This window comes from Xenopus tropicalis, chromosome 1, assembly GCF_000004195.4.
Source record: "Xenopus tropicalis strain Nigerian chromosome 1, UCB_Xtro_10.0, whole genome shotgun sequence".
Taxonomy (NCBI): Eukaryota; Metazoa; Chordata; class Amphibia; order Anura; family Pipidae; genus Xenopus; species Xenopus tropicalis.
The window spans coordinates 215264487-215289115 of NC_030677.2; the positions used below are offsets into that span (position 1 = coordinate 215264487).

At 53.6% G+C, this 24629-nt stretch overlaps 1 protein-coding gene across 1 annotated transcript in view; it reads left to right on the top strand.

Moving 5' to 3' along the window:
• npr2 (natriuretic peptide receptor 2) overlaps positions 1–24629 on the top strand; it is a 57322-nt gene that overhangs the window by 17463 nt on the left and 15230 nt on the right. Inside the window, exons 2-14 of the mRNA XM_031895006.1 lie at positions 6615–6808; positions 10680–10793; positions 12522–12657; positions 14033–14127; positions 17492–17624; positions 18826–18910; positions 19182–19302; positions 19799–19873; positions 21309–21386; positions 21516–21620; positions 22210–22281; positions 22904–23063; positions 24313–24468. Coding sequence (XP_031750866.1) covers positions 6615–6808; positions 10680–10793; positions 12522–12657; positions 14033–14127; positions 17492–17624; positions 18826–18910; positions 19182–19302; positions 19799–19873; positions 21309–21386; positions 21516–21620; positions 22210–22281; positions 22904–23063; positions 24313–24468 — 1524 coding nt within the window. The remainder of the gene's footprint in view (positions 1–6614; positions 6809–10679; positions 10794–12521; positions 12658–14032; positions 14128–17491; positions 17625–18825; positions 18911–19181; positions 19303–19798; positions 19874–21308; positions 21387–21515; positions 21621–22209; positions 22282–22903; positions 23064–24312; positions 24469–24629) is intronic.

A 24629-nucleotide genomic window follows, 5' to 3' on the forward strand; every position in this document is an offset into this window, starting at 1 on the left:
ATTTGGGTCTCTGGCAGTGGGAGTCTCTCAGGGCTGAGTATTTGGGTCTCTGGCAGTGGGTGTCTCTCAGTGCTGAGTATTTGGGTCTCTGGCAGTGGGTGTCTCTCAGGGCTGAGTATTTGGGTCTCTGGCAGTGGGTGTCTCTCAGGGCTGAGTATTTGGGTCTCTGGCAGTGGGTGTCTCTCAGTGCTGAGTATTTGGGTCTCTGGCAGTGGGTGTCTCTCAGTGCTGAGTATTTGGGTCTCTGGCAGTGGGTGTCTCTCAGTGCTGAGTATTTGGGTCTCTGGCAGTGGGTGTCTCTCAGGGCTGAGTATTTGGGTCTCTGGCAGTGGGTGTCTCTCAGGGCTGAGTATTTGGGTCTCTGGCAGTGGGTGTCTCTCAGGGCTGAGTATTTGGGTCTCTGGCAGTGGGTGTCTCTCAGGGCTGAGTATTTGGGTCTCTGGCAGTGGGTGTCTCTCAGGGCTGAGTATTTGGGTCTCTGGCAGTGGGTGTCTCTCAGGGCTGAGTATTTGGGTCTCTGGCAGTGGGTGTCTCTCAGGGCTGAGTATTTGGGTCTCTGGCAGTGGGTGTCTCTCAGGGCTGAGTATTTGGGTCTCTGGCAGTGGGTGTCTCTCAGGGCTGAGTATTTGGGGCAGTGTAGCAGGAAGTGGGTGCCCCGGTCACATGACTGGCACAGCCGGCTCTCCCTGGGCCTGTAGGGCTGTCGGTGCCAGTTCAATCTCCAGGCTGTGGGCACTCAGTCTGTACTGGCTCAGGGTCTGTCTGGCTTTGGGCTTCTGTAGCCTTTCCAGGTATGGGGCCAGTCTGTATTCCCTCCCTAGTGATTGGTAGATCGTAAGCTTCTGGGAGTTTGCTATCTCTTCCCTCCAATCACAGATATATTGCTCTTTTGACTGGTTTTTTGTTTGTGTTACTTGGCCTTTAGTCAGTGGGTGGGGGGCTTGGGTGGGCAGGGTGCTGATGGGTTGTTTCAGGGCACAAGGCTTTCCCTGGGTCTCATTGTGCAACAAGGCTTTATGATGGTAGGTCCTGGGGTTGCTGTTGTGTAGGGGTGCCCAGTATGAGAGCGCCCCCTGCTGTATGGCAAACAGTAGGGGGAATCTGCCCAGCTCAGCCCGACAGGCACTGTTTGGGGGGCTCCGGGGGGGACCTGGAGAAGGTGCTTGCAGAATTCCAGGTGGAATATTTCTGTTGGGCTAGAGTCCCATTTGGGTGGGTGTGGGTGGGTGATCGGACCCCACACTTGGCTGCCATAGAGAAGGATTGGGGCAATGACACTGTGGAAGGGTTTAAGCCAGACTCTTACTGGGGGTTAAGGGGGTACCGGTGTCTCCTGATGGCATAGAAGGTTCTGCCCCCTGTCTTTTAGAGCAGCTACTGCTGGTTTATAACTTCCTGATTGGCTGATTTCTAGGCCAAGGTAAATGTACCTGCCTCTCTCTCTCTATATCTCTCTCTCTCTATATCTCTCTCTCTCTATATCTCTCTCTCTCTATATCTCTCTCTCGACCTCTTTTAACCAGTTCGGCACCAGAGAGAACCCTTTTTCTGTTGAACTGATTCAGAGACAAAATCTTTCCTTGTGTTACGGTTTCCTTTTAACTGATTAAACCCCGCAGCCCTCCAGCCCCGCAGCCCCCCAGCCCCGCAGCCCCCCAGCCCTGTAGCCCCGCAGCCCCCCAGCCCCGCAGCCCCCAGCCCTGTAGCCCCGCAGCCCCCCAGCCCCGCAGCCCCCCAGCCCCGCAGCCCCCCAGCCCTGTAGCCCCGCAGCCCCCCAGCCCTGTAGCCCCGCAGCCCCCCAGCCCTGTAGCCCCGCAGCCCCCCAGCCCCGTAGCCCCGCAGCCCCGCAGCCCCGCAGCCCCCCAGCCCCGCAGCCCCGCAGCCCTGTAGCCCCGCAGCCCCCCAGCCCCGCAGCCCCCCAGCCCCGCAGCCCCCCAGCCCTGTAGCCCCGCAGCCCCCCAGCCCTGTAGCCCCGCAGCCCCCCAGCCCCGTAGCCCCGCAGCCCCGCAGCCCCGCAGCCCCCCAGCCCCACAGCCCCGCAGCCCCCCAGCTTTCCTTTTAACTGTTTCAGTGACGGGGGTCTCAGCCCGCAGAGCATATGCTCCCCCTATTCCATTCCTTCCCACTGTCCCACAGGCATGAGGGGAGGGGCCAGAAATCTCAGGCCCAATGGGTGTCAGGGAGGAACCAACCTTTTCTCTTACCAACTGGATCCCCCTGGTGTCAATCCATCACCTTCACCCCCCCCCCCCGAGGATCCAGTGTGTGTGTATTTATATAGTACTGCTGGGTACCCACTGCTGCACATTCCCCCTGAGAAATAATACTGTGTGGGGGGGCACAACCCAATACCCATTCATTCCTCATTCTCACTGGGTTTATAGTTATGTGTAACTGTCACTGTGTCTGTCCCTTTCCCTTCCCTGCACTGCTGGTTCTGACTCCTGATACAACTCCCCAATATCCATTCATTCCTCATTCTCACTGGGTTTATAGTTATGTGTAACTGTCACTGTGTCTGTCCCTTTCCCTTCTCTGCACTGCTGGTTCTGACTCCTGATACAACTCCCCAATACCCATTCATCCCTCATTCTCACTGGGTTTATAGTTATGTGTAACTGTCACTGTGTCTGTCCCTTTCCCTTCCCTGCACTGCTGGTTCTGACTCCTGATACAACTCCCCAATATCCATTCATCCCTCATTCTCACTGGGTTTATAGTTATGTGTAACTGTCACTGTGCCTGTCCCTTTCCCTTCCCTGCACTGCTGGTTCTGACTCCTGATACAACTCCCCAATACCCATTCATTCCTCATTCTCACTGGGTTTATAGTTATGTGTAACTGTCACTGTGTCTGTCCCTTTCCCTTCCCTGCACTGCTGGTTCTGACTCCTGATACAACTCCCCAATATCCATTCATTCCTCATTCTCACTGGGTTTATAGTTATGTGTAACTGTCACTGTGTCTGTCCCTTTCCCTCCCCTGCACTGCTGGTTCTGACTCCTGATACAACTCCCCAATATCCATTCATCCCTCATTCTCACTGGGTTTATAGTTATGTGTAACTGTCACTGTGTCTGTCCCTTTCCCTTCCCTGCACTGCTGGTTCTGACTCCTGATACAACTCCCCAATATCCATTCATTCCTCATTCTCACTGGGTTTATAGTTATGTGTAACTGTCACTGTGTCTGTCCCTTTCCCTGCACTGCTGGTTCTGACTCCTGATACAACTCCCCAATACCCATTCATCCCTCATTCTCACTGGGTTTATAGTTATGTGTAACTGTCACTGTGTCTGTCCCTTTCCCTTCCCTGCACTGCTGGTTCTGACTCCTGATACAACTCCCCAATATCCATTCATCCCTCATTCTCACTGGGTTTATAGTTATGTGTAACTGTCACTGTGTCTGTCCCTTTCCCTTCCCTGCACTGCTGGTTCTGACTCCTGATACAACTCCCCAATATCCATTCATTCCTCATTCTCACAAAGGGAAGACAAAGCGTCTGTGTCGCTGGTAGAGAAATAGCCCCATAGTGTTACAGGGACAGGCGCTGCCATAGTGCTTCTCATACCGCGCATCTGTGACCTTTAGTAAATGTTTGGCCTCTCAGTGCAGTGACATGTGACATATGTATATAGCGCCCCCCGGTGTGCGACTAACCTACTGCTCTCAGTAACCCAGGGGCAGGCTCTGAACTGTTCCTCTCTCTGTGTGTATGTGTATATGTATGTATGTAGGTAGCTATGTATGTATGTATGTAGGTAGGTAGGTAGGTAGGTAGCTATGTATGTATGTAGGTAGGTAGGTAGCTATGTAGGTAGGTACGTATATATTTATTTATAAATTGGTACTTATGTACACAGCTCAGTACAGCTGAACAATAAATTAATACAGCAAAACAGGGGGCTCATCACAATAATAGAGAAATAAAAAGTATAATAATAAACACAAATAGATAGCAGGTACAGATGCAATAAGTTAAGAATCAAAGAGACAAGAGGATGGAGGTCCCTGCCCCGTAGAGCTTACAATTTAAATGGGAGGGTAATTTACAGACACAAATAGGAGGCTAAGATTGCTGCAGTATTGACTCTGCAATATAAGTGCTAGTACCCAGATTATGTGTGAGTGCCCCGAGGGGGAGTCTTCAGTTTAGTCCATGTAACTGGAGGTTACATGAGTCAGACTTAGATTTTTACAATAGAGTGCTATTCTCATATCTGCCACTGGGTGGGGCATTGGAGCAATGCAGGTGTCAGCGCTCATATCTTGCTCCCTTCCCATTGTTCTTCTGATTGGCTGCTGACCTCTTGTCATTAGGGGATAACAATCCCACTCCCAGCACAGAGGTACCCAGGCATGGGTGCAAGTGTGAGTGGGTGCAAGTGTGCATGGGTGTGAGTGGGTGCGTGGGTGTGAGTAGGTGCGAGTGTGAGTGGATGCATGGGTGTGAGTGGGTGTGTGGGTATGTGGGTGTGAGTGGGTGCGAGTGGGTGCGAGTGTGAGAGGATGCCTGGGTGTGAGTGGGTGAGAGAGTGTGAGTGAGGGGAGTTAGTGTGAGTGGATGCCTGGGAGTGGGTGACTGTGAGTGGGTGAGTGAGGGGAGTGAGTGTGAGTGGATGCGTGGGTGTGAGTGGGTGTGAGTGGGTGAGTGAGTGTGAGTGGGTGAGTGAGGGGAGTGAGTGTGAGTGGATGCCTGGGTGTGAGTGGGTGGGTGAGTGTGAGTGGGTGAGTGAGGGGAGTGAGTGTATGCCTGGGTGTGAGTGGATGAGTGAGTGTGAGTGAGGGGAGTGAGTGTGAGTGGATGCATGGGTGTGAGTGGGTGAGTGAGTGTGAGTGGGTGAGTGAGTGTGAGTGGGTGAGTGAGGGGAGTGAGTGTGAGTGGATGCGTGGGTGTGAGTGGGTGTGAGTGGGTGAGTGGGTGTGAGTGGGTGTGAGTGGGTGTAAGTGGGTGTAAGTGGGTGGGTGCAGCGGTGCATGATGTTCCTGCAGTGGGTTTGCACTGACGCCAGATGGGCTCTCGCCGTGTGTCTCACAGACAGTCGGGGCCTCCCCTCCGGCTCTCGGCCTTCTGTCCTGTCTCCTGGGAACCTAAAGTGCTTCCATCTGGAGCAGAGACAGACCCGCAGGGCTGAGAGACTGCACAGCCACCATTTAACTGCCCCAAGAAGAGATTGGCAAATAGATGGAGGAGTGCTCTCCGTGGTGTGAATGAAAGTGACAGCACTTAGTGGCACAGATGTGTGAGAGTGCAGAGAGGGGAGAGACTGCTCTGGTGCCAAATGGGAGAGTGCAGTGAGGGGAGAGACTGTTTGGGTGCCTAAGGGGAGAGTGCAGTGAGGGGAGAGACTGTTTGGGTGCCTAAGGGGAGAGTGCAGTGAGGGGAGAGACTGTTTGGGTGCCTAAGGGGAGAGTGCAGTGAGGAGAGAGACTGTTTGGGTGCCTAAGGGGAGAGTGCAGTGATGGGAGAGACTGTTTGGGTGCCTAAGGGGAGAGTGCAGTGATGGGAGAGAGTGTTTTGGTGCCTAAGGGGAGAGTGCAGTGAGGAGAGAGACTGTTTGGGTGCCTAATGGGAGAGTGCAGTGAGGAGAGAGACTGTTTGGGTGCCTAAGGGGAGAGTGCAGTGAGGAGAGAGACTGTTTGGGTGCCTAATGGGAGAGTGCAGTGAGGAGAGAGACTGTTTGGGTGCCTAAGGGGAGAGTGCAGTGAGGAGAGAGACTGTTTGGGTGCCTAATGGGAGAGTGCAGTGAGGAGAGAGAGTGTTTGGGTGCCTAAGGGGAGAGTGCAGTGAGGAGAGAGACTGTTTGGGTGCCTAAGGGGAGAGTGCAGTGAGGGGAGAGACTGTTTGGGTGCCTAAGGGGAGAGTGCAGTGAGGGGAGAGACTGTTTGGGTGCCTAAGGGGAGAGTGCAGTGAGGGGAGAGACTGTTTGGGTGCCTAAGGGGAGAGTGCAGTGAGGGCAGAGAGTGTTGGGGTGCCTAAGGGGAGAGTGCAGGGAAAGAAGAGACAGCTCTGGTGCCTGTGGGACTGAGCCATTAATCAGGGTTAATCAGGAGACATTAATTAGACTGGAGCTGCGCTGGGGTCCTGTTGCCGGACTCCTGTGTATGGAGGAGGCAGATTAGAAAAGCAGCAGAAAAACAAGCAGAGCGGAAGCTCCTCCTGGAAACCGACCCACTGGGGCCACTTGTGTAATCGGGATATTAACCCCTTACCCACAGCTACTGGGCATTATACAGCGGGAGGGGCACAATGCCCTGGCACAGAGTAACACAGGACGCTGGCATGGGGGGAGCACTGGCACTGGGGGGAGCACTGGCACTGGGGGGGACACACACTGGCAAGGGGGGGAGGAACAAACTGGCACTGGGGGGCACACTGGCACTGGGGGGCACACTGGCATGGGGGGCACACTGGCACTGGGGGCACACTGGCACGGGGGGCACACTGGCATGGGGGGCACACTGGCACGGGGGGCACACTGGCACGGGGGGCACACTGGCACTGGGGAAGGGCAGTGCCCCCCGGTGCCAATACAGGAGCCAGCGGATTCGCCGCCAGTTGCCTTCTGCCCCCTCTCACCCCTCTTCCCTCTTGTTCTTCCCCCGACAGTGATTTACATCTGTGGCCCCTTAGAGATGCTGCACCTCATCATGCTCCAGGCGCAGCGGGAGAAACTCACCGACGGTGACTACGTCTTCTTCTACGTCGATGTGTTTGGGGAGAGTCTGCGGGCAGATGGGGCCAGGGAGGCCAACAAGCCCTGGCAGGGCAACCACAGTCAGGAACTGAAGGAGGCATTCAAGGTGAGGTGGCCCCCTACTGTCAATGATAAGGATATAGGGGTTCTGTGCCCATATAAAGGCACAAGGCTGCAGGCTGAGTTATACAGGGAACTCTGAGTATCACTCATGTATTATAAGGGATACTGTACCCCCTACTGTAAATGATAAGGATATTAGCAGTCACTGAGGGGTTCTGTGCCCCCCATATAAAGGCACAAGGCTGCAGGCTGAGTTATACAGGGAACTCTGAGTATCACTCATGTATTATAAGGGATAATGTACCCCCTACTGTAAATGATAAGGATATTAGCAGTCACTGAGGGGTTCTGTGCCCCCCATATAAAGGCACACGGCTGCAGGCTGAGTTATACAGGGAACTCTGAGTATCACTCATGTATTATAAGGGATACTGTACCCCCTACTGTAAATGATAAGGATGCTCAGTAGGGCTGAAGGTGCTAATGTACCAACTGTAGCAGTTTAGAGAGTCAGCTCTCTGGATTACTGAGCTGCCCAAGAATGGTAAAGAATAGAAACAAGAAAGCAGCAGGAAAATGCCATAATGAGTGAGTAACTGTTTTAGGGGCGGAGCTGAGTAACGCACCCCAGGTGGCCCCGCCCAGCAGTGCGCCAAAAAGACTTTACTGAGCTAAAATTCTGATTTTGGAACTTAGCGAGCAGCCCCCCCCCCCCCCCCATCCTCCCTGATGGCAAATTGGGGCCGGGATAAACTTGGCCTCATTAGGGCAGGTAAGGCCCCCGAGATGGAGCTGATTCTCCAACTAATTACAGGCCCCCCTAATCCCCATGGAAACAGCCACTTATTCCTTAGGTACCAACTAACAATGTTGGTCTCTTTTATCTGCTGGATCTGTGGGACCCTCACCCCCCCATAGCGAGGCAGCCAATCAGCAGCGGCACGGGAATGTACTGTAACCAATAATGTAATGATCTGTCTTTCCTCTCACATTTCCCCCAATCACTAACTTTCCCTCAGTCACTGACTCTCCCCCTCGCGTTTCCCTCAGTCACTGACTCTCCCTCTCATGTTTCCCTCAGTCACTGACTCTCCCTCTCGTGTTTCCCTCAGTCACTGACTCTCCCCCTCGCGTTTCCCTCAGTCACTGACTCTCCCTCTCATGTTTCCCTCAGTCACTGACTCTCCCTCTCGCGTTTCCCTCAGTCACTGACTCTCCCTCTCGTGTTTCCCTCAGTCACTGACTCTCCCTCTCGTGTTTCCCTCAGTCACTGACTCTCCCCCTCGTGTTTCCCTCAGTCACTGACTCTCCCTCTCGTGTTTCCCTCAGTCACTGACTCTCCCTCTCGTGTTTCCCTCAGTCACTGACTCTCCCTCTCGTGTTTCCCTCAGTCACTGACTCTCCCCCTCGTGTTTCCCTCAGTCACTGACTCTCCCTCTCGTGTTTCCCTCAGTCTCTGACTCTCCCTCTCGTGTTTCCCTCAGTCACTGACTCTCCCTCTCGTGTTTCCCTCAGTCTCTGACTCTCCCTCTCGTGTTTCCCTCAGTCACTGACTCTCCCCCTCGTGTTTCCCTCAGTCACTGACTCTCCCTCTCGTGTTTCCCTCAGTCACTGACTCTCCCTCTCGCGTTTCCCTCAGTCACTGACTCTCCCTCTCATGTTTCCCTCAGTCACTGACTCTCCCTCTCGCGTTTCCCTCAGTCACTGACTCTCCCTCTCGCGTTTCCCTCAGTCACTGACTCTCCCTCTCGCGTTTCCCTCAGTCACTGACTCTCCCTCTCGCGTTTCCCTCAGTCACTGACTCTCCCTCTCGCGTTTCCCTCAGTCACTGACTCTCCCTCTCGTGTTTCCCTCAGTCACTGACTCTCCCTCTCGTGTTTCCCTCAGTCACTGACTCTCCCCCTCGTGTTTCCCTCAGTCACTGACTCTCCCTCTCGTGTTTCCCTCAGTCACTGACTCTCCCTCTCGCGTTTCCCTCAGTCACTGACTCTCCCTCTCATGTTTCCCTCAGTCACTGACTCTCCCTCTCGCGTTTCCCTCAGTCACTGACTCTCCCTCTCGCGTTTCCCTCAGTCACTGACTCTCCCTCTCGTGTTTCCCTCAGTCACTGACTCTCCCTCTCGTGTTTCCCTCAGTCACTGACTCTCCCCCTCGTGTTTCCCTCAGTCACTGACTCTCCCTCTCGTGTTTCCCTCAGTCACTGACTCTCCCTCTCGCGTTTCCCTCAGTCACTGACTCTCCCCTCTCGTGTTTCCCTCAGTCACTGACTCTCCCTCTCGTGTTTCCCTCAGTCACTGACTCTCCCTCTCGTGTTTCCCTCAGTCTCTGACTCTCCCTCTCGTGTTTCCCTCAGTCACTGACTCTCCCTCTCGCGTTTCCCTCAGTCACTGACTCTCCCTCTCGCGTTTCCCTCAGTCACTGACTCTCCCTCTCGTGTTTCCCTCAGTCACTGACTCTCCCTCTCGTGTTTCCCTCAGTCTCTGACTCTCCCTCTCGTGTTTCCCTCAGTCACTGACTCTCCCTCTCGCGTTTCCCTCAGTCACTGACTCTCCCTCTCGCGTTTCCCTCAGTCACTGACTCTCCCTCTCGTGTTTCCCTCAGTCACTGACTCTCCCCCTCGTGTTTCCCTCAGTCACTGACTCTCCCTCTCGCGTTTCCCTCAGTCACTGACTCTCCCTCTCGCGTTTCCCTCAGTCACTGACTCTCCCTCTCGCGTTTCCCTCAGTCACTGACTCTCCCTCTCGCGTTTCCCTCAGTCACTGACTCTCCCTCTCGTGTTTCCCTCAGTCACTGACTCTCCCTCTCGTGTTTCCCTCAGTCACTGACTCTCCCCCTCGCGTTTCCCTCAGTCACTGACTCTCCCTCTCGCGTTTCCCTCAGTCACTGACTCTCCCTCTCGCGTTTCCCTCAGTCACTGACTCTCCCTCTCGTGTTTCCCTCAGTCACTGACTCTCCCCCTCGTGTTTCCCTCAGTCACTGACTCTCCCTCTCGTGTTTCCCTCAGTCACTGACTCTCCCTCTCGCGTTTCCCTCAGTCACTGACTCTCCCTCTCGTGTTTCCCTCAGTCACTGACTCTCCCTCTCGCGTTTCCCTCAGTCACTGACTCTCCCTCTCGTGTTTCCCTCAGTCACTGACTCTCCCTCTCGTGTTTCCCTCAGTCACTGACTCTCCCTCTCGTGTTTCCCTCAGTCACTGACTCTCCCTCTCGTGTTTCCCTCAGTCACTGACTCTCCCCCTTGTGTTTCCCTCAGTCACTGACTCTCCCCCTCGTGTTTCCCTCAGTCACTGACTCTCCCTCTCGTGTTTCCCTCAGTCACTGACTCTCCCCCTCGTGTTTCCCTCAGTCACTGACTCTCCCTCTCACTGACTCTCCCTCTCACTGACTCTCCCTCTCGTGTTTCCCTCAGTCACTGACTCTCCCCCTCGTGTTTCCCTCAGTCACTGACTCTCCCTCTCACTGACTCTCCCTCTCGTGTTTCCCTCAGTCACTGACTCTCCCTCTCATGTTTCCCTCAGTCACTGACTCTCCCTCTCGTGTTTCCCTCAGTCACTGACTCTCCCTCTCATGTTTCCCTCAGTCACTGACTCTCCCTCTCGCGTTTCCCTCAGTCACTGACTCTCCCTCTCATGTTTCCCTCAGTCACTGACTCTCCCTCTCGTGTTTCCCTCAGTCACTGACTCTCCCTCTCGCGTTTCCCTCAGTCACTGACTCTCCCTCTCGCGTTTCCCTCAGTCACTGACTCTCCCTCTCGCGTTTCCCTCAGTCACTGACTCTCATGTTATTATATTAATACCCGCCATTGTTGATTGTACCCCCCGCCGCGCTGCCCCATTGGTCGGTTGCCCTGTGTAGTTGCCCCATGGTCGCTGTCTCGCGTGCCTCATACATACTCTCTCCCACATCTCACCTTAGACCGTACTTGTGATTTCATACCATCAACCAGAAAATGCCGAATACTTTGAATTCCAGAAGAAGCTGATCCAGAAATCCAAGGAGGAGTTTGGGGTGGAGCTGAACTTCTCTCTGGTGAGTGCGGGGGGATAAGGGGCCACTGCTATCTGTGGGTAGGGTTACCCCATGGCAGGTATCTGTGGGTAGGGTTACCCCATGGCAGGTATCTGTGGGTAGGGTTACCCCATGGCAGGTATCTGTGGGTGGGGTTACCCCATGGCAGGTATCTGTGGGTGGGGTTACCCCATGGCAGGTATCTGTGGGTGGGGTTACCCCATGGCAGGTATCTGTGGGTAGGGTTACCCCATGGCAGGTATCTGTGGGTAGGGTTACCCCATGGCAGGTATCTGTGGGTAGGGTTACCCCATGGCAGGTATCTGTGGGTAGGGTTACCCCATGGCAGGTATCTGTGGGTGGGGTTACCCCATGGCAGGTATCTGTGGGTGGGGTTACCCCATGGCAGGTATCTGTGGGTGGGGTTACCCCATGGCAGGTATCTGTGGGTGGGGTTACCCCATGGCGGGTATCTGTGGGTGGGGTTACCCCATGGCAGGTATCTGTGGGTAGGGTTACCCCATGGCAGGTATCTGTGGGTAGGGTTACCCCATGGCAGGTATCTGTGGGTAGGGTTACCCCATGGCAGGTATCTGTGGGTAGGGTTACCCCATGGCAGGTATCTGTGGGTAGGGTTACCCCATGGCAGGTATCTGTGGGTAGGGTTACCCCATGGCAGGTATCTGTGGGTAGGGTTACCCCATGGCAGGTATCTGTGGGTAGGGTTACCCCATGGCAGGTATCTGTGGGTAGGGTTACCCCATGGCAGGTATCTGTGGGTGGAGTTACCCCATGGCAGGTATCTGTGGGGTAGGGTTACCCCATGGCAGGTATCTGTGGGTGGGGTTACCCCATGGCAGGTATCTGTGGGTGGGGTTACCCCATGGCAGGTATCTGTGGGTGGGGTTACCCCATGGCAGGTATCTGTGGGTAGGGTTACCCCATGGCAGGTATCTGTGGGTGGGGTTACCCCATGGCGGGTATCTGTGGGTAGGGTTACCCCATGGCGGGTATCTGTGGGTAGGGTTACCCCATGGCGGGTATCTGTGGGTGGGGTTACCCCATGGCAGGTATCTGTGGGTAGGGTTACCCCATGGCAGGTATCTGTGGGTGGGGTTACCCCATGGCGGGTATCTGTGGGTAGGGTTACCCCATGGCGGGTATCTGTGGGTAGGGTTACCCCATGGCGGGTATCTGTGGGTGGGGTTACCCCATTGGCAGGTATCTGTGGGTGGGGTTACCCCATGGCAGGTATCTGTGGGTGGGGTTACCCCATGGCAGGTATCTGTGGGTGGGGTTACCCATGGCAGGTATCTGTGGGTGGGGTTACCCATGGCAGGTATCTGTGGGTGGGGTTACCCCATGGCAGGTATCTGTGGGTGGGGTTACCCCATGGCAGGTATCTGTGGGTGGGGTTACCCCATGGCAGGTATCTGTGGGTGGGGTTACCCCATGGCAGGTATCTGTGGGTGGGGTTACCCATGGCAGGTATCTGTGGGTGGGGTTACCCCATGGCAGGTATCTGTGGGTGGGGTTACCCCATGGCAGGTATCTGTGGGTGGGGTTACCCCATGGCAGGTATCTGTGGGTGGGGTTACCCCATGGCAGGTATCTGTGGGTAGGGTTACCCCATGGCAGGTATCTGTGGGTAGGTAAGGAAAGTAAGAGAGATATAAGGATGTGGGTGTTGTTGAACTGTAGCCCTACTCTGCTGCTTTGGTTGCGCTACAGTAACGTTTCTATTGGCAGATGAATTTCATTGCCGGATGTTTCCATGACGGGGTGCTGCTGTACGCACAGGCGCTCAATGAGACCCTCAGGGAGGGGGGGAGCCAGAAGGACGGACTGAGTATTGTTAAAAAGATCCAGGACCGACAGATGGAAGGTAACCCTTTCCTATTGGGGCCTCACTGGATCCACAAATAATGAGGGGGGGGGGGTGGCTGATATGCTTTCAGTTCCATTGGGTTCCTATAGGCCATTCTTCATATTCTGACATTCTATCAGTCACATCCTTATACCACACACTCACCATTCTATCCCAGATATTCTCACCATTCTATCCCAGATATTCTCACCATTCTATCCCACACACTCACAATCCTATCCTGCACATTCTTACCAACCTATTCCACAGATTCTTGCTGTTCTATCCTCCACATTCCCACCAATCTATCCCATACATTCTTACCATTCTAGCCTTTATATTCTCACCATTCTATCCTTCACTTTCTATTACAGTTATTTCCATGCCATACAGTCTCACACTTTTATCCCATAATTGTATCCTTTATCATTATATCCCTCACACATTCTTACGATTCTATCCTATACACATCTATTCCCATTATCTCCCATTATCTCCCATATACTCACCATTCTATCACGTTTTTCTCATTGTGTTATACTCAAAAAATTCTCACCATTTCAAACATTCTAGTCTTTACCTTGTAACTATTCAACCCACTCACACCATTTTATCAAATACATTTACATCATTGTATTCTATCCCACTCATTCTATCCTTTACATGTCACTAATGAGCAGATTAGAACCCCTCATTCTAAAATCCGCCAGTGTCCCTCACTCTGTATGCAGATTATCCCCCCTCACCTGGGCAGATTAGTGCAGGTAAGTGCCCCTGATTTTGTATCTCACCAGGTTACGAGCCCCTCTTTTTGCTTCTCAGGATATTACTCTCAACTTATTCTGTACCCCCAGAGGTATCTCTGTCCCTAGTAGATTCCTGCCCCCTCCCCCTGTACCCCAGCAGTTTGCTACCCCTCCCCCTGTACCCCAGCAGTTTGCTACCCCTCCCCCTGTACCCCAGCAGTTTGCTGCCCCCTCCCCCTGTACCCCAGCAGTTTGCTGCACCCTCCCCCTGTACCCCAGCAGTTTGCTGCCCCCTCCCCCTGTACCCCAGCAGTTTGCTACCCCCTCCCCCTGTACCCCAGCAGTTTGCTACCCCCTCCCCCTGTACCCCAGCAGTTTGCACCCCCTCCCCCTGTACCCCAGCAGTTTGCTACCCCCTCCCCCTGTACCCCAGCAGTTTGCTGCCCCCTCCCCCTGTACCCCAGCAGTTTGCTACCCCCTCCCCCTGTACCCCAGCAGTTTGCTGCCCCCTCCCCCTGTACCCCAGCAGTTTGCACCCCCTCCCCCTGTACCCCAGCAGTTTGCACCCCCTCCCCCTGTACCCCACCAGACTGTTGTACTGCCACATTTCCCTAGTTTGATGCATTATTCCGCTTGCCTTGCTGTAGGCATCACCGGCACGGTCAGTATGGACAAAAACAATGACCGAAACACCGACTTTGATCTTTGGGCAATGACTGATCACAATGAAGGAAGCTTTGAGGTGAGTTTTGTATTGTTCTTGTGCCAGGCGGGCATTGAGCGGCCCACCATCCTCTCCTGGTGCCAAGTGTAGAAGGGCCACAGTTACCCACCTGAGACTACGGTACCCAGGGAGGGCCACAGTTACCCACCTGAGACTACGGTACCCAGGGAGGGCCACAGTTACCCACCTGAGACTACGGTACCCAGGGAGGGGCACAGTTACCCACCTGAGACTACGGTACCCTGGGAGGGCCACAGTTACCCACCTGAGACTACGGTACCCAGGGAGGGCCACAGTTACCCACCTGAGACTACGGTACCCAGGGAGGGGCACAGTTACCCACCTGAGACTACGGTACCCAGGGAGGGCCACAGTTACCCACCTGAGACTACGGTACCCAGGGAGGGGCACAGTTACCCACCTGAGACTACGGTACCCAGGGAGGGCCACAGTTACCCACCTGAGACTACGGTACCCAGGGAGGGGCACAGTTACCCACCTGAGACTACGGTACCCAGGGAGGGGCACAGTTACCCACCTGAGACTACGGTATGATGTGTTAGTGCTGGGAGTAAGGGCCACATGTATTTGGCTGTACGGGGGAGTGGAAGGAACTGGCAGTTAGGAGATGAGACTTTGGCGGCCAAACGTATGGGTTTCCAGTTGGCCAGGGTAGGAGAAATGGCGGCTAATTCCCCTGTGAGTTATTCCGCAATCAGGGAAAGAATAAACAGGATCCGCGACGTCTTTCCTCCCTGAATATTTTATTGTAAACACTGAGCGGCGCCATCTGTACGTGTAGGAAGGAATTGTATTGAATTGGCTGGAAAATAGTCCCACTGCCGGCCCTGGGGCCACAGAGTCCAGTGCCAACTCATATACAGTCAAACAGTAAGGGAGCTTGGTAGGGTGCCCAGCGCTGTGCCAAGAGTCCAATGCCAACTCATATACAGTCAAACAGTAAGGGTGCTTGGTAGGGTGCCCAGCGCTGTGCCAAGAGTCCAATGCCAACTCATATACAGTCAAACAGTAAGGGAGCTTGGTAGGATGCCCAGCGCTGTGCCAAGAGTCCAATGCCAACTCATATACAGTCAAACAGTAAGGGTGCTTGGTAGGGTGCCCAGCGCTGTGCCAAGAGTCCAATGCCAACTCATATACAGTCAAACAGTAAGGGTGCTTGGTAGGGTGCCCAGCGCTGTGCCAAGAGTCCAATGCCAACTCATATACAGTCAAACAGTAAGGGAGGTTGGTAGGGTGCCCAGCGCTGTGCCTAGAGCCCAATGACAACTCATATACAGTCAAACAGTAAGGGTGCTTGGTAGGGTGCCCAGCGCTGTGCCAAGAGTCCAATGCCAACTCATATACAGTCAAACAGTAAGGGTGCTTGGTAGGGTGCCCAGCGCTGTGCCAAGAGTCCAATGCCAACTCATATACAGTCAAACAGTAAGGGTGCTTGGTAGGGTGCCCAGCGCTTTGCCTAGAGTCCAATGCCAACTCATATACTGTCAAACAGTAAGGGAGCTTGGTAGGGTGCCCAGCGCTGTGCCTAGAGTCCAATGCCAACTCATATACAGTCAAACAGTAAGGGGGCTTGGTAGGGTGCCCAGCGCTGTGCCTAGAGCCCAATGCCAACTCATATACAGTCAAACAGTAAGGGGGCTTGGTAGGGTGCCCAGCGCTGTGCCAAGAGTCCAATGCCAACTCATATACAGTCAAACAGTAAGGGTGCTTGGTAGGGTGCCCAGCGCTGTGCCAAGAGTCCAATGCCAACTCATATACAGTCAAACAGTAAGGGAGGTTGGTAGGGTGCCCAGCGCTGTGCCTAGAGCCCAATGCCAACTCATATACAGTCAAACAGTAAGGGTGCTTGGTAGGGTGCCCAGCGCTGTGCCAAGAGTCCAATGCCAACTCATATACAGTCAAACAGTAAGGGTGCTTGGTAGGGTGCCCAGCGCTTTGCCTAGAGCCCAATGCCAACTCATATACAGTCAAACAGTAAGGGAGCTTGGTAGGGTGCCCAGCGCTGTGCCTAGAGTCCAATGCCAACTCATATACAGTCAAACAGTAAGGGAGCTTGGTAGGGTGCCCAGCGCTGTGCCACGAGTCCAATGCCAACTCATATACTGTCAAACAGTAAGGGTGCTTGGTAGGGTGCCCAGCGCTGTGCCAAGAGTCCAATGCCAACTCATATACAGTCAAACAGTAAGGGTGCTTGGTAGGGTGCCCAGCGCTTTGCCTAGAGCCCAATGCCAACTCATATACAGTCAAACAGTAAGGGAGCTTGGTAGGGTGCCCAGCGCTGTGCCACGAGTCCAATGCCAACTCATATACTGTCAAACAGTAAGGGTGCTTGGTAGGGTGCCCAGCGCTGTGCCAAGAGTCCAATGCCAACTCATATACTGTCAAACAGTAAGGGTGCTTGGTAGGGTGCCCAGCGCTGTGCCAAGAGTCCAATGCCAACTCATATACAGTCAAACAGTAAGGGAGGTTGGTAGGGTGCCCAGCGCTGTGCCAAGAGTCCAATGCCAACTCATATACAGTCAAACAGTAAGGGTGCTTGGTAGGGTGCCCAGCGCTGTGCCAAGAGTCCAATGCCAACTCATATACAGTCAAACAGTAAGGGAGCTTGGTAGGGTGCTCAGCGCTGTGCCTAGAGCCCAATGCCAACTCATATACTGTCAAACAGTAAGGGAGCTTGGTAGGGTGCCCAGCGCTGTGCCAAGAGTCCAATGCCAACTCATATACAGCCAAACAGTAAGGGAGGTTGGTAGGGTGCCCAGCGCTGTGCCTAGAGTCCAATGCCAACTCATATACAGTCAAACAGTAAGGGTGCTTGGTAGGGTGCCCAGCGCTGTGCCTAGAGTCCAATGCCAACTCATATACTGTCAAACAGTAAGGGTGCTTGGTAGGGTGCCCAGCGCTGTGCCAAGAGTCCAATGCCAACTCATATACTGTCAAACAGTAAGGGTGCTTGGTAGGGTGCCCAGCGCTGTGCCTAGAGTCCAATGCCAACTCATATACAGTCAAACCAGTAAGGGAGGTTGGTAGGGTGCCCAGCGCTGTGCCTAGAGTCCAATGCCAACTCATATACTGTCAAACCAGTAAGGGAGCTTGGTAGGGTGCCCAGCGCTGTGCCTAGAGTCCAATGCCAACTCATATACAGTCAAATCAGTAAGGGAGCTTGGTAGGGTGCCCAGCGCTGTGCCTAGAGTCCAATGCTTGGGGAGGTTGGTATAAACCATGGGGTGCACTTGGATGTTGGTGCCAGGCCTTGTACAATCCAATGGTACCAGATCCAGTCATTCAGGGGGTCTGTGTCTGAGTTGAACCCAAGTGACCGGGCAATGCCAGCTGGATCATGTGACCTGCTTCTCTCTTGCAGGTTGTAGGGCACTACAATGGCATCAACAAGCAGATTAACTGGACCGGGAAGCCCATTCTTTGGCTAAAGGGGTCTCCTCCATCCGACAGCCCCCCCTGTGTTTTTAACGCTGATGACCCTTCTTGTCTGAAAAGTGAGTGAAATTGTTCTTGTGCCCCCAAACCATAATACCCCACCATATTGTGCCCCCAGACCATATCGCGCCCCACCAGTACTTCTCTCTTACCCACTGGTTTTATTCTTTTTGCTCCCAATGTTTCGTCCTTCCCTTTACCCCTTTTTTTTGCTTTCATGCCCATTGCTTGATCACAAGAGGCGGGACCCAGGGGGCGGAGCTGAACATGCTGTGGGCCAGTGCCAATGTGGGGGTATGGCCAGTGCCAATGTGGGGGGGGCATGGCCAGTGCCAATGTGGGGGGGTATGGCCAGTGCCAATGTGGGGGGGGCATGGCCAGTGCCAATGTGGGGGGTATGGCCAGTGTCAATGTGGGGGGGTATATGGCCAGTGCCAATGTGGGGGGTATATGGCCAGTGCCAATGTGGGGGGGGCATGGCCAGTGCCAATGTAGGGGGGTATGGCCAGTGCCAATGTGGGGGGGTATGGCCAGTGCCAATGTGGGGGGGCATGGCCAGTGCCAATGTGGGGGGGTATGGCCAGTGCCAATATGGGGGGGTATGGCCAGTGCGATATGGGGTGGGCATGGCCAGTGCCAATGTGGGGGGGGCAATGCCAGTGCCAATCTGGGGGGTATGGCCAGTGTCAATGTGGGGGGGTATATGGCCAGTGCCAATGTGGGGGAGTATATGGCCAGTGCCAATGTGGGAGGGCGTGGCCAGTGCCAATGTAGGGGGGTATGGCCAGTGCCAATGTGGGGGGGTATGGCCAGTGCCAATGTGGGGGGGCATGGCCAGTGCCAATGTGGGGGGGTATGGCCAGTGCCAATATGGGGGGGGTATGGCCAGTGCGATGTGGGGGGAGGGGCATGGCCAGTGCCAATGTGGGGGGGCATGGCCTGTGCTAATGTGGGGGGGGGCATGGCCAGTGCCAATGTGTGGGGCCAGTGCCAATGTGAGAGGCCAGTGCCAATGTGGGGGCCATTCGGTGAGGCAGCAGTAGTGGGGGTCACAGCCTGTGGTTGGATCATTGGTGCCAATGTCCATCTCATTACACAACCAAGACCAAGGAAGAGGTTGGCGCAATGCCAGCTTTACTTTCCCTTTATGTTTCCCTTCCTTACCCCATGTCGGCTGGCACCGTACCTCTCATTATATTACTGGGCCATTGGGGTTGTCTGTCTCTGTCTCTCTGACTGTGAGTAACTTTGTGTTGATAGCGACGGTCTCCACGTTGGCCATTGTGGCCCTGGGCGCGGGGCTCACCTTGCTGATCTTCGGCATGTCCAGCTTCCTCATCCTCAGGTAAGTGCCCTGTAGGAGCACATACCTCTATAGACTCAGTTCCATTAGGACGACCCTAAGCTTCCCAACAGCAGCCGCCCAGAGCCCACTGAGCATGTGCAGTGCCACTGACTCTCTCCAAGATGGCAAGCTCCTGGGACAAGTTGGCTCATTGCTGCTATTGAGATGCTGAAGCTTTGTATATAATATGGGATATTTAGCCACATACAGGGGGCAGGGGGGGGTGCTACATGTCGTTATTATACTGATGGGACCCCCTATTGGCCCACAGGAAGCTGATGCTGGAGAAGGAGCTGGCCAGTATGCTATGGAGGATCCGGTGGGAGGAGCTTCAGTTTGGGAATTCCGAGCGCTACCACAAGACTGCGGGGAGCCGACTGACTCTGTCACTAGTGAGACACCCTTGCACTCTCCCCCCGTGTCTTCCCTTGTATCAGAACCCCCAATACCCCACGTCACCCCCAAATACCCCATGTCACCCCCAAATACCCCATGTCACCCCCAAATACCCCATATCACCCCCTCTCTATAGCTCCCCTTTTCATTTCTCTCATTGTGTGTGACAGTCTCATGCCTGTGTGACAGTGTCTCTGTGATGGCTATGCTGTGCCTGACAGTCTCATGCTTGAGTGACAGTCTCTCAGTGATGGCTATGCTGTGCCTGACAGTCTCATGCTTGTGTGACAGTCTCTCTGTGATGGCTATGCTGTGCCTGACAGTCTCATGCCTGAGTGACAGTCTCTCTGTGATGGCTATGCTGTGTGTGACAGTCTCATGCCTGTGTGACAGTCTCTCTGATGGATATGCTGTGTGTGACAGTCTCTCTGTGATGTCTATGCTGTGTGTGACAGTCTCATGCCTGTGTGACAGTCTCTGTCTCTGTTCCAGAGAGGTTCCAGTTATGGGTCTCTAATGACGGCTCATGGGAAATATCAAATCTTTGCCAACACAGGACACTTCAAGGTGATGTCTCGAATTCTACTGAGCACTCTAGAAAGCACTCTCTGTATATTTCTGTGCATATCTAATACTGACAGTCTGGCCCTGTCTCATTTCTCGTCCCTTCTCTATCTCTCTCCTGTTGTCTCCTACGACTTTTTGCCTATCTCTAAATTGCCCTTCACTCTGTCTCATTCTGTCTCTTACCCTTAGTCTGACTGCCTTTGCTCATTATACCAACTCTCTTTTACACTCTCTCAGGGTCTCTGCCTCTCTCTTTCGCCCAAATTATCTCTTTCACTGTCTGTCTTGTTACAATCCTAGTCTGTCTGTTTCTCTCTCTCACACCAAGTGTATGTCTCCTCACCCAGCATGTCTCTTTCTCAGAGTACATGTCTCTCTCACATTCTGGGTATGTCTCTCTCACATTCTGGGTATGTCTCTCTCACATTCTGGGTATGTCTCTCTCACATTCTGGGTATGTCTCGCTCACATTCTGGGTATGTCTCGCTCACATTCTGGGTATGTCTCTCTCACATTCTGGGTATGTCTCTCTCACATTCTGGGTATGTCTCTCTCACTTTCTGTGTATGTCTCTCTCACATTCTGGGTATGTCTCGCTCACATTCTGGGTATGTCTCGCTCACATTCTGGGTATGTCTCTCTCACATTCTGGGTATGTCTCGCTCACATTCTGGGTATGTCTCTCTCACATTCTGGGTATGTCTCGCTTACATTCTGGGTATGTCTCTCTCACATTCTGGGTATGTCTCTCTCACTTTCTGTGTATGTCTCTCTCACTTTCTGTGTATGTCTCTCTCACATTCTGGGTATGTCTCGCTCACATTCTGGGTATGTCTCGCTCACATTCTGGGTATGTCTCGCTCACATTCTGGGTATGTCTCTCTCACATTCTGGGTATGTCTCTCTCACTTTCTGTGTATGTCTCTCTCACATTCTGGGTATGTCTCGCTCACATTCTGGGTATGTCTCGCTCACATTCTGGGTATGTCTCTCTCACATTCTGGGTATGTCTCGCTCACATTCTGGGTATGTCTCTCTCACATTCTGGGTATGTCTCGCTTACATTCTGGGTATGTCTCTCTCACATTCTGGGTATGTCTCTCTCACTTTCTGTGTATGTCTCTCTCACATTCTGGGTATGTCTCGCTCACATTCTGGGTATGTCTCGCTCACATTCTGGGTATGTCTCGCTCACATTCTGGGTATGTCTCTCTCACATTCTGGGTATGTCTCTCTCACTTTCTGTGTATGTCTCTCTCACATTCTGGGTATGTCTCTCTCACATTCTGGGTATGTCTCTCACTTTCTGTGTATGTCTCTCTCACATTCTGGGTATGTCTCACTCACATTCTGGGTATGTCTCTCTCACATTCTGGGTATGTCTCTCTCACATTCTGGGTATGTCTCGCTCACATTCTGGGTATGTCTCTCTCAGGGTAACGTTGTGGCCATTAAACATGTGAATAAGAAGCGCATTGAGCTGACCCGGCAGGTGCTGTTTGAGCTCAAACATGTGAGTATGACATCATGGTGACATCACAGTGACATCACAGGGTAGTTGCCATGGTGGCGCCTAATGGAGAAATAGAAGGTACAGGACGGTGTCGCTTCCCAGGTAACGTCGCTCCCTTTCTCCCCGCAGATGAGGGATGTTCAGTTCAATCACCTGACCCGCTTTCTGGGGGCTTGTATAGACCCCCCCAACATCTGCATTGTTACAGAGTATTGCCCCCGGGGCAGTCTGCAGGTAAGGGGCAAGTACTGGGGGGAGAGGGTCAGTTGAAGCTACTGAGGCAGAGGGAGTAGATCAGCTATTAAAGCTGCCATTCCCATGCGTTGGCAAAGTCTGACATGGGCACAGGGGCATTAGTGATGGGCAAAGGGGCATTAGTGATGGGCAAAGGGGCATTAGTGATGGGCACAGGGGCATTATTGCTGGGCACAGGGGCATTATTGCTGGGCACAGGGGCATTAGTGATGGGCACAGGGGCATTATTGCTGGGCACAGGGGCATTATTGCTGGGCACAGGGGCATTATTGCTGGGCACAGGGGCATTATTGCTGGGCACAGGGGAATAAGTGATGGGCACATGGGCATTAGTAATGGGCACAGGGGCATTAGTGATGGGTACAGGGGCATTATTGCTGGGCACAGGGGCATTAGTGATGGGCACAGGGGCATTATTGATGAGCACAATTGATGGGCACATGGGCATTAGTGATGGGCACAGGGGCATTAGTGCTGGGCACAGGGGCATTAGTACACAGCACAAATCAGTGAGTATATAAGGTGAGTGCACACTCACACTCCAGGCTAACAGTGTCTCTATTGGCAGGATATTCTGGAGAATGAAAGTATAAACTTGGACTGGATGTTCCGGAACTCGCTCATTAATGATATTGTGAAGGTGAGGGAGGGGCCCAGTGGGAACAACAGCACCTCCCACATTCCCTGTATCAGTTCTCTCATTGGTTCCTTCCACTCCCTCTTGTTCCTATATAAGCTCCCTCCCCTTTTTCTAATACCCATGCCCTCTATATACCTGCCCCCCCCCCTACTCAGCTCTTGGGGTATCTACCTGCCCCTCCTACTCAGCAGCTCTAGGGGTATCTACCTGTCCTTCCCGCTCAGCTCTTGGGGTATCTACCTGCCCCCCCCACTCAGCTCTTGGGGTATCTACCTGCCCCTCCTGCTCAGCTCTTGGGGTATCTACCTGTCTCTCCCACTCAGCTCTTGGGGTATCTACCTGTCTCTCACACTCAGCTCTTGGGGTATCTACCTGTCTCTCACACTCAGCTCTTGGGGTATCTACCTGTCTCTCCCACTCAGCTCTTGGGGTATCTACCTGCCCCCCCTACTCAGCTCTTGGGGTATCTACCTGTCACTCCCATTCTTCTCTTGGGGTATCTACCTGCCCCCCCTACTCAGCTCTAGGGGTATATAACTGCCCTAATGCTATTGACGCCCTGTTGCCTCTCCCTGGGGTATATAACTGCCCCAATGCTATTGACGCCCTGTTGCCTCTCTAGGGGATGTGCTTCCTGCACCGCAGTATCATTGGTTCCCATGGGAACCTCAAGTCGTCGAACTGCGTGGTTGACAGTCGCTTTGTGCTGAAGATCACAGATTACGGTCTCGCCAGTTTCCGATCCTCGTGTGAGGCCGACGATGCCTACGCTCTATATGCCAGTGGGTGTGAATCCTTTGCTTCCTTCCTGCACGGGGGGGCATTTCTAGTTGCATTTGCATGAGGTGTTAAATACCCCCCTTAGCTCAAGCCAAGGTCATAGATGTTGGGAAACATCTGTATCAGCCATTTTGCCAGGGATATCCGGGGCAGAAAATAATTACCCCTTATAGGTGACAGTCAGTGACTGAGCCTTTCCCTCAGAGATAAGAGCAGCACCCAGTGGTGACAGTCGGTGTCTGAGCCTTTCCCTAAGAGATAGGAGGCAGCACCCAGTGGTGACAGTCAGTGACTGAGCCTTTTCCTAAGAGATAGGAGGCAGCACCCAGTGATGACAGTCAGTGACTGAGCCTTTCCCTCAAAGATAAGAGCAGCACCCAGTGGTGACAGTCAGTGACTGAGCCTTTCCCCCAGAGAAAGGAGGCAGCACCCAGTGATGACAGTCAGTGACTGAGCCTTTCCCTCAGAGATAAGAGCAGCACCCAGTGGTGACAGTCAGTGACTGAGCCTTTCCCCCAGAGAAAGGAGGCAGCACCCAGTGATGACAGTCAGTGACTGAGCCTTTCCCTCAGAGATAAGAGCAGCACCCAGTGGTGACAGTCAGTGACTGAGCCTTTCCCCCAGAGATAGGAGGCAGCACCCAGTGGTGACAGTCGGTGTCTGAGCCTTTCCCTAAGAGATAGGAGGCAGCACCCAGTGGTGACAGTCAGTGACTGAGCCTTTCCCTCAGAGATAAGAGCAGCACCCAGTGGTGACAGTTAGTGACTGAGCCTTTCCCTCAGAGATAGGAGGCAGCACCCAGTGGTGACAGTCAGTGACTGAGCCATTCACCTCAGAGATAGGAGCAGCACCCAGTGGTGACAGTCAGTGACTGAGCCTTTCCCTCAGAGATAAGAGCAGCACCCAGTGGTGACAGTTAGTGACTGAGCCTTTCCCTCAGAGATAAGAGCAGCACCCAGTGGTGACAGTTAGTGACTGAGCCTTTCCTTCAGAGATAGGAGGCAGCACCCAGTGGTGACAGTCAGTGACTGAGCCTTTCCCTCAGAGATAGGAGGCAGCACCCAGTGGTGACAGTCAGTGACTGAGCCTTTCCCTCAGAGATAAGAGCAGCACCCAGTGGTGACAGTTAGTGACTGAGCCTTTCCTTCAGAGATAGGAGGCAGCACCCAGTGGTGACAGTCAGTGACTGAGCCTTTCCCTCGTGCTGACAGTTGTTAAACTGCCGGTCCTATTCATGCTTTCATCATACAGAGAAGTTATGGACGGCTCCGGAGCTTTTGCGGATGACGAGACCCCCGGCACCGGGCACCCAAAAAGGCGATGTGTACAGCTTTGGGATTATCCTACAGGAGATTGCGCTGAGAAACGGCTGCTTTTATATCCAGGGGATGGACCTCAGCCCAAAAGGTAAATTCATATATTCATTTATGTGGCATTACACAGATGCATCACAGACTCCTGACTGGCACAGTATAGAGGTTGGGCATTACACAGATGCATCACAGACTCCTGAGTGACACAGTATAGAGGTTGGGCATTACACAGATGCATCACAGACTCCTGAGTGA